The sequence below is a fragment of the Lacerta agilis genome, chromosome 2, assembly GCF_009819535.1.
Source record: "Lacerta agilis isolate rLacAgi1 chromosome 2, rLacAgi1.pri, whole genome shotgun sequence".
NCBI lineage: Eukaryota > Metazoa > Chordata > Lepidosauria > Squamata > Lacertidae > Lacerta > Lacerta agilis.
In genome coordinates this window covers 74721039-74739555 of record NC_046313.1, presented here as the reverse complement: position 1 = coordinate 74739555, position 18517 = coordinate 74721039, and the positions used below count along the sequence as shown (strand labels likewise).

Genomic DNA, 18517 nt, shown 5'->3' with positions numbered 1-18517 from the left:
TGCAAAGTCAATGGCTGGAATCTGCATACAATAATCAACAACATTCATCTGAGGATAAAGGGATATAACACCCATGTATGTACTGTGAGTCCTCAGTTCCTTGATCTTCATGTATTGTTATATGCAGGTATAATAATGCCTAATATAATTGCAGTGAAACAAGATTAGCTTTGGGCTTCCTTTAAAACCTGCTAATGTCAAAGGCATGTTTGACAAAACTATATCTGGGTCCCTTGCACCTCCCTTCAGTGAATTTAAAAACTGATAAAAAGAAAAAGAAACCAGGCCTGAGAAATCAAATTTGAGCCTTCTGGGACAATGCTGTAACCCATAACTGTTGTTTGCACATCACTTCATAAAATATGCAGAGAGCTTTCCCTAGCAGAATGAGCGTTCCCCACATCAAATGGGGATGGTTTGCGTGGTTGCGAGTAACCCCCTTGGATCACGGTGCAACTCCTGGCAGTTGGGGTCTGGCACCACCTTCCCAGGTTGGATACCTGTGAACTCCACCTACTTAGCAGCTGCCCAATCCTGGCTGGGGAGGTGTTGCCAGGGGAATTGGCCAGGTAGAAGGAGGGATTATTCAGCACACACAATAGAGCTTGAGTCATACCTGGGAAGCGACCATTGGATTCAGAGCTTCCCCACCCTCCACTCCCTCAACTGGCGTTTATGTTGCAGGTTAACTACATTCTTCTTCCACGGCCACGCAGGTGCTGCTACAACAAGGTCGCTGTTGAAGGGCCGGAAAGGACTTTCCCTGCATTGGCAGATTTCGCCTTTCCCGTAGCAATTTGTCACAACTTTGGCAGTTACAGGCCTTGGGCGGAATCCTTTAGTCATCTACAAAATTGGGGGTGTGGGGGGCAGTGACCCCTGCCCCCATTACAGTGTCGATAACAGGGTTCCCGTTAAAGGGGTCTCAGGGGGAGGCATTGACCATGCGCCCTGAGGTCGTCACTGCTCTCCCCCTCCAGCAGCTGCGAACAGGGGGGGGGGGGCTATCTGCTTGAACATATGTTCTCCAGAGCTAGCCCGCTCCCCACTCATGCTGGATAACCCTGAAATTACCTAGAACCCCGGCTGGGGGCTGGGAAGGATAAACGCCCAGTGCCTGAGCCAAGGTCTCCCTACATCTGAATATGAATAAAGTTGTGGCCAATTTAATCCCATAGAACGTTGTCACGTGTCGTTATTTCACTCAGGGGCTGCCCGGGGTTCGGAGGACTCTGCCTGGCCGCACAATAGCATATATAATTGGGGGGAAATGTGAAGCTGAAAATTGCACTGCACAGCTAACCAACTTCAATGATATTTTTTAATCATATTGAACAAGCAATTATGGTTTATAAAATAAGACAGATAAAAAAAATTAATCTGGAAAATACTGCCAACAATTTAATGATATATAATATATATATATATATACATTTTAATATTAAAAGTAAATTGTAAATGTGTCTTTATAAACAATAGGCATAAAATAGATCTATAATAGTAAAAGCTCTGCCTCTCTTTTTAAAATGCTTTTTCTTCACAGTAATTTCTTAAGTATGTAATATTTTTCCCTCTCAAAGAAGTAGTGCAATTTGAACAACGTACATCATGTCAATGGATTAGAAATTCTACATCCCTTAATACAAGTCTTTGTAAATTTCTTGTAGGAGTGGATGAAGGCTCATATCTGTCTCCGTTTTCTTTATAATTTGCAACAGCTGCACATGTTCTGTTACAATCTGTCTGAGGTCTGTCATTTTCTGCAGCAATTTTGCAAACAGCTGTGATGACTCTGGGTGATTCAGCTTCAACTGGAGTTCTAAAGCTTGCAGCAAATTGTCTTGGATATCTTCAATGGGCTTCACATTTATTAATCCAGGGCGATCTAAGAGGGGAACAAAATAGCAGAGGGGGGGGCATTAATCAGAAAAACAGACAAAGCCTCACATATTTGTACAGCATTTCAAGCACATTATCATTGAAGTATTCAGATTTCTATTACGTCTAGCTGGGATTCTTGTAGGTTTTGATTTTCACAGGAAATAGCATGAGGCTGAACGAGGAGATATCCTCCATCTGAGAAATGTTACTGAAATGTGCTCTGAAGGTCAGTGGTTAAAAGAAGCTCCTAGCACTGAGATGAAGAGTCCTGGCCATTTTCTCTGGAAGTGACATAGTTCATATACTCAGATGATGTCGCTGCCAAACTGTTGCCTTCTGGCATTTTTCCTGTCTTTCCCAAGACTTAGGCTTGTGGTGGCTTTCAGTACAATTGCAATACTAGGCTTGCATGTGTGAATTGGCAACGTCCTATTAAGGCAGCTGGTTGCAGGAATCATTTATGACGCACTTGGCAACATGGTTGGCACACTTCTTGCACTGACTTGCCTGACTGCACTCATGAAGACCTTTCAAAATAATAATAATAATTTTATTTATACCCTGCCCATCTAGCTGGGTTTCACCAACCACTCTGGGTGGCTTACAGCACATATAGAAAAAACTGTAAAACACCAGACATAAAAAAAATTTCCGATACAGGGCTGCCTTTACACAGGTCAGCTGTTTGAAAAATGGGCACCTCCAGCTTTTAGGCAGGGATTTAACCTGCCTTTGCTCTTAGCACAGTCACCACATTCTGTGCCCCAACTTTTTGGTCCCTCCCAATTACATTTTTCAACAGGGGGCACTTGCCATTTTCTTTTTTAATATTCTCATGTCATCTATCTATCTGTCATCTATCTATATCTATCCCGCCGGGACCATATAACACCGGTCCTGAGAGAGCTACATTGGCTCCCAGTACGTTTCCGAGCACAATTCAAAGTATTGGTGCTGACCTTTAAAGCCCCAAATGGCCTCGGTCCTGTATACCTGAAGGAGCGTCTTCACCCCCATCATTCAGCCTGGACACTGAGATCCAGCGCCGAGGGCCTTCTGGCGGTTCCCTCACTGCGAGAAGCAAAGCTACAGGGAACCAGGCAGAGGGCCTTCTCGGTAGTGGCGCCCGCCCTGTGGAACGCCCTCCCAGCAGAGGTAAAAGAGATAAATAACTATCTGACATTCAGAAAATACCTGAAGGCAGCCTTGTTTAGGGAAGTTTTTAACCTGTGATATTTTAAATGTATTTAAATATCTGTTGGAGGCCACCCAGAGTGGTGGCTGGGGGGACCCAGCCAGTTGGGCGGGGTACAAATAAAATATTATTATTATTATTCTTATTATTCTTATTATTATTATCTCAAACATTTTGTACAAAATAAAAATCTCCGTCAAATGTTCATAGAAAATTTCACAGAAAGTTCTACACATTGCCAGTGGTTTAAGCTGACTCACTTTACGAAATATGGTCAATGCCTATTTCCTTCCATTGTGGAGCAATGAAAACATGCTCACATTCCTTTGCTCACATTTTTCACTTCTCATGTGATTACTTCACTATCTTTTGTCACCAGCAATTTACTTCTAAATTGGTATAAAGCTTTTGACAAAAAACAGCAGTCCTTAAAATAATATCTCATTTGCCCCCCGTCCGTTTTACATTCTTAGGGGAGGGAACTTCAAGCTGTTGTTCAACATAACTTCTGGCTTTGTGTTGCGCTTCATTTTAAGGGACGCACACAAACTATAATTTTAGAAGCATGTGAGCTGAAAAGATGGTCAAATGCTGATGAATAATTGTGGGAAATATTTGTGTTTGAGACCAATTGCCAATAACTTACTGCTGCCTCTTTTGCTAATGTATAACCTGTTAAACTCACTTAGCCACAGGAAATGACAACTTGATAACCCAAACCTATGGTGTGCACACTGCAAAGCAAAAGTTAATAAGTAAATCAATTACTGAACCATCCAGCTAAATGGAGAAGAGGGGCGTAGCCTGTTTAGGGCCCTTTAATCAACCTATGCATTGGGCACAAACAGGGGAGTGTGCACAGCTTTGTCTGAAAGGGCTGTACTGATATAGCTTAATATGATCTGTGGTTTTCCAGGGTTCACAGCAAATGCTATGCTGTCACCACAAGTAACCATACCAGTTAGTTGCCCCTACATCAAGGTTTAGAGTGAAGGGAGTGGATATTAGAGAAGTAAAAATTTCAGGCTAGCTTGAACCTTTTGAGACCAAAAGAAGACCATTTCCCATTTCTCTGGCTATGTAAACCTGGTTGTAAAGAAAGAGACATTTTTTTTTTATAAAAATCCAGAGAAATGGGGAAATCAAGGGCTAGATAAATTCATCTTTATCACTGCTGCTCACTTGAAATTTGTTGCTATAAGTAATGTGGATCAAGCAATTTTACTACATTCAGGTTTCCCCCCCTCCAAAGTTATGCATTTTTTTCTCACTAAAATGACAACAAATGTGATTTTTATCAAAGCTATACCATGCACCATAGGTGGAGGAAATAAAACAGAACCAGGAAGGAAGGAAGGAAGGAAGGAAGGAAGGAAGGAAGGAAGGAAATAGATCAGTTATTTCTCTTTATTTAAAAGAGAATTTGCCGTCTAATCCAAAATGACTGAGGTAGCAAAAGGGTGAATTGGCAGTGGATATGGTAGCTGGCTTCTATCTTGTTAAGTTTTATATATAATCGATAGTGACTGTCCAAAAAATAGGAAAATCTGTAACAAAAATTATTTGAAGGATTTTTGCCTCATAAATCATTATTTCCCCATCAGCTTTTTAGAACTATAAACTATAAACCCTGGATTAGCTATCAATTTGAGTTTTTTTACCTGAGGAGGTAAGCAATATCATATATGTCTGTGTGTGTACACACATACACTGAGAGAATGAAAAAGTGTAAGCAGAAAGCCATCTGAAAAGGAATATTGCACACATTAAAATGAACTCAGCATTTCCAAAATTAACTATCAAGAATAATTTATTCAATCCTTTCTAGAGATATCTCTATGTATTAAAGGTCACAAAGTATGTATTTCTTCATAGTTAAATGATATGGCAGTTCCTAATATTTACAGATGTTACTATTTTGGCTTTTCGGGGATAGTGTAGCTTTAAACATCTGGTTGCCAATCTACGGTATTACCCTGTAACATCTGGATTCCGGATGCGCAGCGATATAAAACTCAAACAAGCATGAAGTCTATAGCCTATTTCCAGTGTTTTTGAAAAGCTAGAGAATTGCTCATTTGTTTGCCTCACTTAAGAATTAGTATTTTAATGAGGCATGTTCTTTCTAAAAGACTGAATGAAGGGAATCTTGGTGATTTTCAACCCATTGGGTGGAATCCAGTTAGTGTCAATCTGCTGAAAGGAGGCAACTACCAGCAGAATGGGGATGGGGGCAATTTCCCCCCCCCCCACTGCCCGCCCCCATTGCTTCAAAGAGTTATGGGAACCTTCAAGGAGATGTTGCCAAAAATTGGCCCCTTTTCTGTTCTGATGATGGATGCTGTCTGTCAGCAGGGTAGCACCATTTAGATCCCATCCTCCCTAATGAAATATAGTTGGAATTTGAATAGTGATGTTGGAGTATTATAAAAGGAAAATAGGAAGCTGCCTTATACTAAGCCAGACCATTGTTGTCACTGACTGGTGGTGGTTGTGGCTCTCCAGGGCTCCAATCGGGGGTCTTCCTATATATTTATCGATACAGTTATCAAAATATTTTAGGGCAAATCGAACAGTGGTAACAAAGCATGAAGACTGAGGGCTAAAACTACCGACAATGCTAACGCTCTCAAACTTAAAGTGACATCTGAACCACTACAAATTATCTACAAGTTTTAACTATACAGCTCAAAATGGTGGGTCTGAAAAGGATGAAAATGGTTAGAAGAATGCCTTTTCTAAATGTGGAAGCCTCTTTTGTTCCGCAGCATTTTCTCAAAGTTAATTGTACTTTCTGTTAATCATTGACTTCTGAAATGTTCATAAGAATGATTTTATGTTCCATGTACACATGCAAAATTACTGTGTATTTCTTATCTCTAAGAGAAATTGCTACTGAAAGTCAATAGGTATTTGGCTGAGAACCCTTATCATAGTGCTGGTATGAATCAGGCATGACTCAGCAGTTGCGTGCTTAACCATAATGAGTACAGCACAAATCAGGTTTTGGGCTTAAAGAAATTATCTTCAGATGTACATATGATTAAATGTGTTTCATTTTTCTATGAGATCAAAAGAACAAATTTTGAAAAGGTAGGAAGGGATGGTGGTAGCTGGTGGCTTAAAAAGTTCTCATCTCCTCCCCTCCATCTTGTGAGCAATCTTTAACTATTTCATGTACTGGCAGAATGACAAAATAGGGATTAAGGAACTACAGTTTAAAATAGGTTAAGCATATAAACACTTTACACACACGTGTGTGTACAACACACACATCTAGATTCTGCATAAAACCTCTGTTTTAAAACTGCAGTCTTCAAGCCATTTGTTCTCTCGGATTTTAAAGTGGTTTGTTAATGTGTTACATTATTCAAGTGATTACTGCAGTTTTCACTTCAAAATTTGAATGTGTGCTACTTCACAAGAAACCGCCACTGCTATTCGTGTCCTAGTGATGTCCAGACTAGAGTACTGTAATGTGCATTATATCTGAAAGACAGTCTGGAATACAGTTAGTACTGTATAGAAGATTTCTATTTATTACTAGGTGTGGACTGGCAAAAATAAAACTTTGAAACTGGCATATTAAACCTACAGTGTTTACAACTTTGCTTACAAGATCAATCAAGGTGCTATTTTTCATAACTGCAAGACTAAAGGATCTGGGTTTCATATCCCAGGGAGAATCCTTCCCGCATATGAACTCCTAGGAATTTTAAGGGCAGTCACTGAGAATTTGCTATCAATTCCTTCTTCATAGAAGGCAAAATTGTCACACTCCAGGAACACAACCTTTTTTTGTGGGGGGGGGGCATTGGAATAATGGAATGGATTTCCTTGGAAGTTTCATCTATCTTCTTCTTATGTTTTTTTTTTTTTTACCAAAGGTAGGTAAACACACACATTTTAATTGTGACCTTAGGAATGTGATGCTTGCTTTTCTGATGTTATTATTTGGTTTTTTTTTAAGTTTTTATTAATTGGTGTTAATTCCACTCTGCAAACCACTTGCTGAACTTTTTGAAACTTGGGATAGAAATATTGCAGATTAAAAAAATTACATAGTCTGCCATAATGATTCATGACATTTGGGAAGTGACAAGCTTTCTGGTGACCTTAGAGAAGGGCAGGCACATTGGGTGGCTTGTGTGGGAGGAAATATGTAATCTCATTCTCCTGCAATCTGAATGCCGCTATCTCCACCCATAAAACCTTAGAAGCTTCAAATGAAATAGATGGGATTCCACATAATCTCATTTCAAAAAGAGGAGATTTCAAAACATTTTATACTCTAGCAGAAAGTGTTGCCTTCAACCTCTTCCTTCACCTTTTCATTCTGATAAAGACCTTATTCATTTTTTTCTAGTAAGCTTGTTGATATTTAAGTGGGTGAGTATAAGCCTAAGGACTTCATTATCTGCTGACAATGGGCAGAATTCAACTAAGTTGTTGTGTGCATGGAACAATGCACACATGCAGGGCACTATGTGGAATCCCACCCAGTGTTCCCTTGATATCATTAGAATGGATGATTTGTTGTTGTTGTTTAGTCGTTTAGTCGTGTCTGACTCTTCGTGATCCCATGGACCAGAGCATGCCAGGCACTCCTGTCTTCCACTCCCTCCCACAGTTTGGTCAGACTCATGTTGGTAGCTTCGATGATAACCAACATTATAATGGATGATAACCAACATTAATTAAACTGGTAGTCTATTGACTTCAGTGGGTCTACTCTGACTCAGGTAGATCTAGCTCACTGAAAATAAAAATGGCCAAATGAGATTCCACATAGACTATTTGGTATTTTGAGGAAGGTGCAGACCGTTAATAAGTGCTAAATACCTCTGACAGTTAAATAAACTTTTGTAGGCAAGGGAAGGATATGTACTGGAATATACAAATCAGAAATTTGTAAACTGGACATACTTTATATTTGTAGCTACTACATCAGCTTCAGAGGCACCGATGACTGAAGTATGAAGCGTTTCGTAATTCTGTACTAATATTTATAATTATCTATATTTGTCAAATTAATATTACTTGTAGCTGGGGAATGAGGCTCACATTAATCAAAAGACTTTAGCGTTCTATTATACTGCTAGGAGCCAACATTTAAAATGACTTTATCTAAGAGAAAACAAAACATTTCTGAAGTTGTACAAATCCCAGTTTGCAGTCAAATACTGAATTCTATTAAAGCAAATAAGGGAGTTAACAGTATGTTTCTCATTTGTAGACTTTTCATTAATATGGGGAAAACACTCCCAAGACCATTGGCTCATATTATAAAAGGCCCTTTTGGGCTTCAAAATTTCATTGTAGCTATCCAAGAAATATAGTAGGTATCCCACTTGCCTATAGTCAGTTAATTCAAAGTCCTTGCGGACCAATTTATTCCAAAACCTTTCTCAAGTAAAGATATTCTGACGGCATATGTACTTGATAAATGTGATTTTAGTTTAATGAAAACACGTCACAGGGCTGGAGTTTCAAGTGAACATGAGAGAAGTGCCAATGAATGATTAAGCCCCTTTAAACCTGGCGCATGTCAAACCATGCAAAATAGCGAATGCAGCTGGGAAGCAGGAAAGGAGACAGAAGAATGCACTTAGGATTTGCTGGATGGGCTGTGCTTAGCAATGCTAATGCAACTCAGGGGGACAACAGCGGCACTTGGAGGATGTGGGACAAGTGCCCTCACTCTGGGGAAGCTGGTGCTCCTTGTGGCAAGGGACTGCCATTCAGTTGTAGAAAATCCCAGGTTCAATCTCTGGCATTTGCAGCTTAAAGGATGAGTAACAGGTGATATGAAATGGCTTCTGCCAGAGGCCCTGGAGAATTATTGCCAGAGTAGGCAACAAACAAGCATATAGTTTTGCCTGGTGTGTACGGTAGCTTCCTATGCTATATTTTGTGATGGAGCCGTCAAGGTGAGGGCCATGTGCAACAATCTGAGGTAAACCAGGTGCAATGGAACGAAACTAGTAGTTAGAATGAACCAGGAGGCAGGAGTGAGGAACCAGCTTGGCACCAGGGCTGAAGCGCAGCCAAAAGACACAGAAACATGACAGAGCACAGGAATACTTGTTGTTCAAGCAAGGGTTAACTTGGGCAGGAAGACCTCTTATACTACTTCCTGTCCAACAGCCAGCTTGGGTAGCCTGATGATACCAAGATGCTTAGGCATATGGGCAACGTGCAGTTCAGTAGCTCACCACATGGGGCAGTAGCTGCATACAGACCAGAGCAGCTGCTGACAGAAATCCCTAGAAATTCTGGAAGATACTTTTAACCTCTCAGGAAGGACAAATTCATCTTTCATAAAGGCAGATGCTTTACTGGCCTTCATTTATTTCACCACCCTTTTATATTAAGCACAGTGACCAAAGCAGGTGTGGTGATGGAAGATAGCTCCAAGTGAGACTGCTGTACCTGGTGGATCACTCCTTCCCATTACCCACATCAAGCCAGCAGTTGCATCATGTGTGCCATAGGGTTTAGAGGGCTGTTCTGCTTCCAGTGGCCTCTGTTTGAAATCAAAGGAATATGCAGGTCAATTTAACCGCATACATTCGAAGTACACAGCTACCCACAAAGAATCCTGAGAACTGTAGTTGATCCCTCAGAGAACTACAATTCCCTGCATCTATAACAGACTCAGGATACTTTGGGAGGCAGCCATGTGCTTTAAACGTATGGTGTGAAAGTGACCATAGTGTGAACTGGACCTTTGAAGGCAAGAGCCTACTTAGCACAAATAGTTTCAGAGTTAACCATGAAGATCTCAAGGCAGCTCATGCACTTTATATTGCAGCTTACCAGGACTCAGTAAACCCAGCCGCCATTTCTTGTCCTGCAGAAACAGGTAAGGCATCAAGCCCTTTGAAGGGCAAACTATATGGCTAGTGTGCTGAGATATGCATGGTGGCTCAAGGTTCACTCCAGCCCAAGGATAACTATGGTTGTGTCACACTTACCTCCACTAAGAATAATGACAGCTATAAATATTGCCAGGTCACTGTCGTCTAATTCCAGTGCGTTGAATTTGACAGCAAACTCAAACTTGGGCTCCATAAAGTCACAAAAGGGTTTCCGGAGGCTCTTCAGGAACTCCCGAGTCATGAACCCTTGTCCATTGGAAATGAGAACACCATCTTTATTCATCATGGAGGCAAGGAGTGTGTAGATGATCTCATGAACCCCATATTTCAGGAGAGTTACTTGGTCGTTCAGGTCTAGACTTACAAAACCTGGAATATTTTTGGCAAATTCTGTGATCTCTTGAACAGCCTCGACGGAACGGAACTGGCAGCGCTGGAAGATACGGATGGCAACCTCTTTATTCTGCTCTTGCATGGGGGTCAGATGTTTGCACTTGATCTGGTCTTCTCCCATCTTTAAGGAATTCATGTCATAAATGACAAATGGCTGAAAAAGGCAAATACAGCTGACTGTCAGGCTTCCTTCCTACATACAGCACACTGTGCTACTGAAACTAGATACACAGAAATTAGGAAGGATGAATCATGGTTCAAGAACAGAAAGAAGTTGACAGGGAATGAGTATGTACTCCACTGGCATACTTAGGGGAGTAATTTTAGGAGTCAAAAGCCTCAGAGACCAATGAAAACAAAGAGGGTTAGGATGCTTAAACCATCTGCAAGTGAGCAAATCAGGCCATGACATTTTCCCATGCTTGCAAAGAAATCTGGAGGTAGGCTGCTTTACAAATTGCTCCATGCAAACAAATTGATTTTTGTTCCCCTAAACAAAGTCATAATTTAAGAAAAACTTCATTTTGAAAAAAATAAGTAAACAGACTAAGAACATTTTTAAAATCATTTTGGGAACACATTATTGTCATTGATTTTTTTTTTACTTTAGCCTGATAAAATAATCTTTTTACAAGAATCCAGAATGATCATTAAGAAACTATCACTCTTTAAAGCCAGGATTTAAATTGCAGTACATCAAGTGCTTTCCCTAGAAACAAACATTACAAAGCATAACAAAATAAAATAACAAAATTCCTTCCATTAGCACCTTAGAGACCAACTAAGTTTGTTCTTGGTATGAGCTTTCGTGTGCATGCACACTTCTTCAGATACCTGTCAGCTGAAGAAGTGTGCATGCACACGAAAGCTCATAACAAGAACAAACTTAGTTGGTCTCTAAGGTGCTACTGGAAGGAATTTTTTATTTTATTTTGTTTTGACTATGGCAGAGTAACACGGCTACCTACCTATTACAAAGCATGTAAAGGTAAAGGTAAAGGGACCCCTGACCATTAGGTCCCGTCGTGTCCGACTCTGGGGTTGCAGTGCTCATCTTGCTTTATTGGCCGAGGAAGCCGGTGTACAGCTTCCGGATCATGTGACCAGCATGACTAAGCTGCTTCTGGCGAACCAGAGCAGCACACGGAAACGCTGTTTACCTTCCCACAGGAGTGGTACCTATTTATCTACTTGCACTTTGACGTGCTTTCAAAATGCTAGGTTGGCAGGAGCTGGGACCAACCAATGGGAGCTCACCCCGTCACGGGGATTTGAACCGCCAACCTTCTGATCAGCAAGCCCTAGGCTCTGTGGTTTAACCCACAGCGCCACCCGCAAATTCATAGTCATAGTCAGCTAGGAAACTACTACGGATGAGACTGGACCCAATTATCTGAGTTGAAAACGTATGACAGCTACCTCAAAATAGTTCATTTCAACCCAAATGGAACAACTGCAAGGTTACAGCAATAATTTCATTTTAGTTAACTGAGGATAAATGTGATCAGTTAACTAAAATGAAATTGTCCTAAATGTACTTAAAATGTGCATCACGTATAGCCAACATATTGCTCCTCAGATGTTGTTGGATGACAACTCTCATCAGTCCCAATGAATTTTTGTAGGACAGTTACACTGATATTTATGTTTCATTTTTGGATCTGAGAAATACTATAGCTCATTTCCTTGGTTACGGGACATTTTTTAAATTCAGTTCCCTGTAAATAAATTTCACCTTCAGCTCTCTAAAGCACTTCAAGGCTTATTCTTATCCATCATGCCAGCAGTATATTGAATATTCTGCTGGTGTTGGGGGTCTTTCACAGATCCATACAGCCCCTGTAGCTTGTGGATCTTCAATATAGGGTTGTACCCTAAACCACTGATCCTAAATGCACAGATGAATTTAGTATTCCAAAGTATTGATATGTTTGAAACATTAGGCATGGGAAACATTTAATCTGGGTTTCCATAGAGTTACTGAACACTGCAGTACAATGCAATTACAGTATTTTGAATATATTCTTTAAGAATAATTGTGGTTTTTCAACTACCGCTGAAAAATTATTGTGCCTGAGGTTAAACCAGGTACATTCTGTGGTATCTGATCAAAGATGGCTATTTTACATTATGTTTGTGATAATCAAATAAAGAACATGGATATGTAGAACTCATTTGTTCCATTATAATATACTGGGCTTACAGTTACAAATGGTAAAGAGAAGGCACAGCTGCAATACGCACACCACATTAATTAATCTGGACTTCCAAGTAACTATTTGAAAACCAAGGCATTTACACGATGCTTTCTTATACAGAATTATTATCACTTATAGACAGCAAGTTGAGTTGCTATTCCAGCAAACTCAAGCAACGTATCATTAATGACATCTGTTCCTATTCACTGCTCTGTTATTTGGATGAAGATATAGATATGAATGTTAGCAACCTATTAAATAAGATGCTCCGTTCGAAGCAGCATGGAAGAAAGATATTTCACAATAGCCAAGAAAATGTTAAACGAATGTTTCAATTTGGTAAGGGGACATGCAGTGCTGGTGTGCTGGTGTAGCAGGAAGATGCAAACTAGTACAAATTGGAGAGGCTGAAATGGACTCTGTAACTTGGAAGTTTATTTTGCCATAGCCAGTGAGAGCAGTGCATTCCAGAGAAAGGCTGGTTACTTAGTAATTTCAGACTGCACAAACTACTTGAGCATTACCAATCATTTACATGTGACGCAGATGTGGGCACAATTAAAACGAGGAACATAACTTTAAATTGTGTCCATAGTAAACATTTTGACGTTTTCAGAACACAAAGTCCATTACAGTACAAATAATAATAAAAGTTTTACTCGTTATTTACTGAATGAGCGCATTTATTCTTACTATAGTGCTTTTAAAGTGTGCTTGAGAAAGACCATTTTACAGGGGGTTGTGTTTTCATTTATAGTTTTATGCTGGTAAATTCTACCCTGGTGGCAGGTTCTTCAATGTTCAGAGACAAACAAGATCACATGAGCACACCCCATATAAATTGCATGAGCAGTGCATTAGCATCATGTTCAAACACCACAAAGTCACTTACATGGTCCAAATTAACTAGCTCACCTTAGCTCACCAAACACAAGATCACTTGGGCAAACCGAACCCTGAAAGCTTTTGCAAATCTTGCAAAAATAACTAGGGCTATTAGGGATGTAACAACAGTTCTTCAAAATTGACTACTGTACTTGGGCTCCAGTTGTCAAACTATTTTTTTAGGAACAGCGTTATAAGGTTTTCTGAGCTGAAAATAAATAATTTTTAAGATGGGGAAGAAAGGAGAGTATCAACTAATATTCGAGGTAAAGGTAAAGGTAAAGGTAAAGGTACCCCTGACCATTAGGTCCAGTCACGGACAACTCTGGGGTTGCGATGCTCATCTTGCTCTATAGGCCGAGGGAGCTAGTGTTTGTCCACAGACAGCTTCCGGGTTATGTGGCCAGCATGACTAAGCCACTTCTGGCGAAACCAGAGTAGTGCACGGAAACGCTGTTTACCTTAACGCCAGAGTGGTACCTATTTATCTACTTGCACTTTGACATGCTTTTGAACTGCTAGATGGGCAGGAGCTGGGACTGAACAACTGGAGCTCACCCCGTTGTGGGGATTTGAACCGCCGACCTTCTGATCAGCAAGCCGTAGGCTCAGTGATTTAGACCACAGTGCCACCCGCGTCCTAATATTTGAGGTATGCATCACTAACTGTGATGCTCCTTTGATGTAACGCCAAGTACCCATGGGAGTAGACAGTATTTATGGGGGGGGGCACAAACGAGCCCCAAAAGGGCTTTGCCCCCAGGAGCTGGTGCTCCGGGTCTGGTGTCTGCCACAATCAGATTTTACGTGGCATAGATTGAATTGCTATGCAAGGGGCAGAATGCAGTCACTGTTAGGCACCAATAAATCCCAACGATTTCAACCAGATTTAATCTCATGCTAATTCTCCCATTGATTTGGAGGTACAAATAAGCCAAGTTTGGGGTCCTCTCAATTTGTCATTTCCCAGTCTTAAATTTGGTGTGCTACATTTATGTATCAGTTTTTTAAAAAATAGTCCCAACAAAAAAAATCTTCAGCATTTTAGTGTGCATTTCGCACAATATACATAATTTTGCCCAATACAGTGGTGCCTCGCAAGACGAAATTAATTCGTTCTGCGAGTGCTGTCGTATAGCGAAAATTTCGTCTTGCGAAGCACCAATGGGGGAAGAGCAGTTTGACCGGGGGGGGGGGGAATCGCGAAAATTTTTCATCTTGCGAGGCAAGCCCATAGGAAAATTTGTCTTGCGAGGCAGCCTTTCGCTAGCGAATGCCTTTCGTCTAGCGAGGTACCACTGTATACATGTTTTTGCAATGAATTTCACTTTCCTATGTTATTTTTTACTAATGCATACATTTTGATGTACACTTTCCACCAATGTCCACTGTTTATGTACAAATCATTTGTGTACAACATGCTTTCTGGAAGTGTGAATTAGGTACTCTAAGCCCTCAACTTACAAAGGGGTTATGTCCGGGGATCAAACCTAAAGCCAAAATTACGCATAGTCAAAACATTTTGGATGGGATTTTTCCTGGATGCATGGGGTTGTTGTTGTTGTTGTTGTTTTACCAAGCATGTAAAGCTGAAAGTGCGCAAATTAAATGTATGTAAATTGTGGGTATACTGTGTTAAAATGTGAACCAAACAGAATTTCTTTCCCGTCCCAATTCCATGGTACATAGAAAGTGCTTAACTTTCTTTGTATGTGCCAACTATATTTAAGGAATCAGATGCAATTCAGATGCAATCTAGATAAGAAGAACCTACCACTCATACAATCCCTTACATCTGAATACTCCGAAGTTGCAAAGGAGTCTGCAGTGTCTGCTGTTGTCCAATACACAACAGCACAATAAAATGTAATGGCATAATCAAACATGTTTAGGGCCAATTCTGTGCATAAATTAACATAACTGACTCTGTAAAACAAAAGAAGAGGGCAATGAAATACACAATATTCTATATAAGCCTAAAATGGTTTTATGGTGTCATAATGTGGATTGTAATGCTGCCATGTTTTATAATACAGTAAAGTCACACACAGCAATAGATGTTATATACAAAAATGTTTCATTATGTGCTTCAATTCTGATTTCCTTAATCCTTCCTATTGCCCACTTAGAATCATTTAATACTTTACATTGGCTTCAGAATCATGTTTCTGGTGGTCAGTTTGTTAGTGCCGCTGCTTGTATAGCCAAACAGCAATACCCATGCAGAACAGGGAGGTATCACAAGGCACTGCAAAAAAATCTGTATTGCTTTTTTTTGGTAATGAGTAAAAGGGTGATGAAAAAGAGTTTCCTCACCTTTTTGTGGCAGGAATGTTCAAAAGGGAAACAGTTAAGTTCAGTGCAGTGTCCTCATTCAGCAACTTTTAGGGTCATTGGTGGGCACAGAGCTTTGCTGCTTCAGACTATGGGATGCAGGGACAAAATTGGGATTGCTTTCAAGGTGAATCTGTATCATCTACCTGGAGTTATGGGGTCCTGGGTGGTGGCAATGCAGGAAGGCCTCCTTACTCGCATTTTGGGTGTGGCCAGGACAAGGGAGTAGGCACTACAGCTCCACCCTATTTTCTGTTGGCAGGTTGTCAACCTGTTGGCTGCAGGCTTGGATTGGCCTGCTAAAATTCATTCTTTCTCTAATGGGTTTTCCCTCTGCATGTGGTTTGTGTTTAAATAAAGGGGTCTGTAGTTTAACTCACACTCTGTATAGTGGAGTAGGAAAGCTGAAAAAAAATAAACACCCGGCAACCAATGCATCTCTTTCGTTTCATAGTATGTGGGTCTAAAAACCCCAGGACACAATTTTTCACAGCCTTCTAGCGGCTATGGTGGTAATGTGTTTAGTGTTTACTCTGGAAGTGTATACAGTCGTACCTTGGTTTTTGAACAGCTTAGTTCAAGAACAACTCGGAACTCGAACGTCACATACCTGGAAGTAGGTGTTCCAGTTTGCGAACTTTGCCTTGGAAGCCGAACGTCTGGTGCAGCTGCCGATTGGCTGCAGGATGCTCCTGCAGCCAATCAGATGCCGTGCCTCGGTTTCCAAACATTACAGAAGTCAAACGGACATCCGGAACGCATTCTGTTCAAAAACCAAGGTACGACTGTACTCGATTCTGACCAAACTAAGCCTCCCAATGTATATTTTCACAAACCCAAGCCTCAACATCTGCCTAAGAATGGATTTTAGGGACCTGGTCTGCATAGGCAGCATACGATGCTCAGGATGTTTGAAATAAGTATTACATCATTTTCTCTACTGGATAGCCCTGCTGGATTAATGTGGGAGATAACCTATGGAAAACAGGGTGATGGAACAGGAAGAAGTGGGGCTCAGCAAGTCCAAAAAGGTTATGCTGACCTTCGCATTCTTGTACTGCATTCAAATATTTTATTAGGTTATTCAAATAATGTTTACTTATCCTATCTAAAAACATTTCCTGTGTTTCATAGCTTGAAATATGTAATTGCCAAATGCAGGAGGCTTTAAAAACAAAGTAACATAAAATACTGATCCGTTAGTATGGTAAATCATTTGCCTGAAAAAGAGAATAGGAAGCAGAGAGAACTAACCGACTTGTCTGTTGCCTTTCCTGTCAAGATCGCCCTCGCCTTGGCTTTGGTTAGCGGGAAGGACTTTATGTATGAATCATACAGGAGCTTGGCAAGGGCCCGCAGGTCAGCAGACTCGGGATTTAGCTGGTCGATATCACTAGAAATCTCCGCCAATAGCTTCTCCTTCTCAGCCTGTGGCATTCGCCCAAACCGGATAGCTGAAGAAAGGAGAGCAGGGAATGGGAAATGTTACAACAGGAATGAAGTGCAGCTAACATGCAATTGTAAAACGCTTTGCAAATTCTATTTGTATAGGCAAAGTCTTCTTCTACAGGTTTTCAAGATGGATTCAAAAATAATAATGGGAAAAGTGCATTAAAAAGAATGGAAACATATTGATAAACCCATAAAATGTGCAGGCCGTGATAGGCTTCATAGATCAGTTCCTGAGAGCATCTGGGCTTGGCAACCTGAGATCACAAGCTTGCAACAAGTTGTGTGGTTATAAGGAAAATTTAGGTGTATTTTGTTCATTCGACTAGAAGCCTGAATAGAGAGGCTCCAATTCATTTCAAGGGCATGTGCATTCGGCAGTTGAGTGGCCAGGTGACTGGTGTTGCCAGCGCCTCATGATTAGGTTGGCCTTCATCAGAGCTGTCAAACATCAATACATCAGTACCAATAAACAAATTTAAGCCTCTCTGAATCTTAAGCGTCTCTGAAAATAAGTCTCTTGAAATAAAGGAGGGGAAAATGGGAGGGTGAATTGTGGTCAGGCTGTGGGAGTATGCTAGATTAGACGTTTGATAAATGAGGTATACATTGCACAACAACTTAGCACAGTTTCCAAGGGCCATTTTTATTTATATATTTATTTTTAGTATGTGAGCACTCAACACACCCTTGGTTACACCATGTTGTTGGGTCATGTAAGTTCTTAGGTGTCAAGTGTCCCATTTCCGGCGGGATAATCCCGTTTTTAAATGCGTTTCCTGCCTTTGTCCCGGATTTTTCAAAATCCCGTAAAATACCGGCATTTCTATTTCAAAGGACTGACTGCTTTTTCTGCCCGGCTCACAAGTCACAGGCAATGAAGGGTTAAAGGCTGCAGCGAAGAAATCCTGCCTCCTGCCTTTAAGGATTGGATGCTGCAAGCCAGGGGAGCACAACAACAACAACAACAACAACAAAAAACAACACCTAGCTGAGCCTTCATTGGCCACCTCTCTCCCCCCACCTCTGCCTGACTAGATTCTGTACAGTGCAGAGCTAATAAGTTCATCTCTGTATCAAGCGTCTTCAGAATCCGGGAATGGCCCCTTCCTGTTCTGACCCCAACGAAAGAGTTTTGGTATACGGAAACCCCGCTTTCCATACTTTCGTTTCACCCCTCGACGCCTTTGGGGTGACAGAACTTGCGTGCTTCCTTCATCGCCCCTTTTGGCTAGGGGAGTGCAGGGTCTCTTCTGCATCCTCAGAGCCTCGACCGTCCATCCCCTAAGACCCATGCCCCT

The 18517-nt window shown here is 40.9% G+C and overlaps 1 protein-coding gene across 4 annotated transcripts in view; it reads right to left on the bottom strand.

Annotated features, from left to right (window-relative positions):
* Positions 1 to 1310: 1310 nt before the first annotated feature.
* The window catches only part of PPARG (peroxisome proliferator activated receptor gamma), a 63633-nt gene continuing 46426 nt past the window's right edge, over positions 1311 to 18517 (bottom strand). For 3 of the 4 annotated variants that reach the window (XM_033140787.1, XM_033140788.1, XM_033140789.1), the window contains 3 exons: positions 17022 to 17221; positions 10054 to 10504; positions 1311 to 1885 (listed from right to left, as the gene is read on the bottom strand). In XM_033140787.1, coding sequence (XP_032996678.1) covers positions 1638 to 1885; positions 10054 to 10504; positions 17022 to 17221 — 899 coding nt within the window. In that variant the 3' untranslated portion in view covers positions 1311 to 1637. The remainder of the gene's footprint in view (positions 1886 to 10053; positions 10505 to 17021; positions 17222 to 18517) is intronic. The other variant, XM_033140790.1, reaches the window with a different exon arrangement.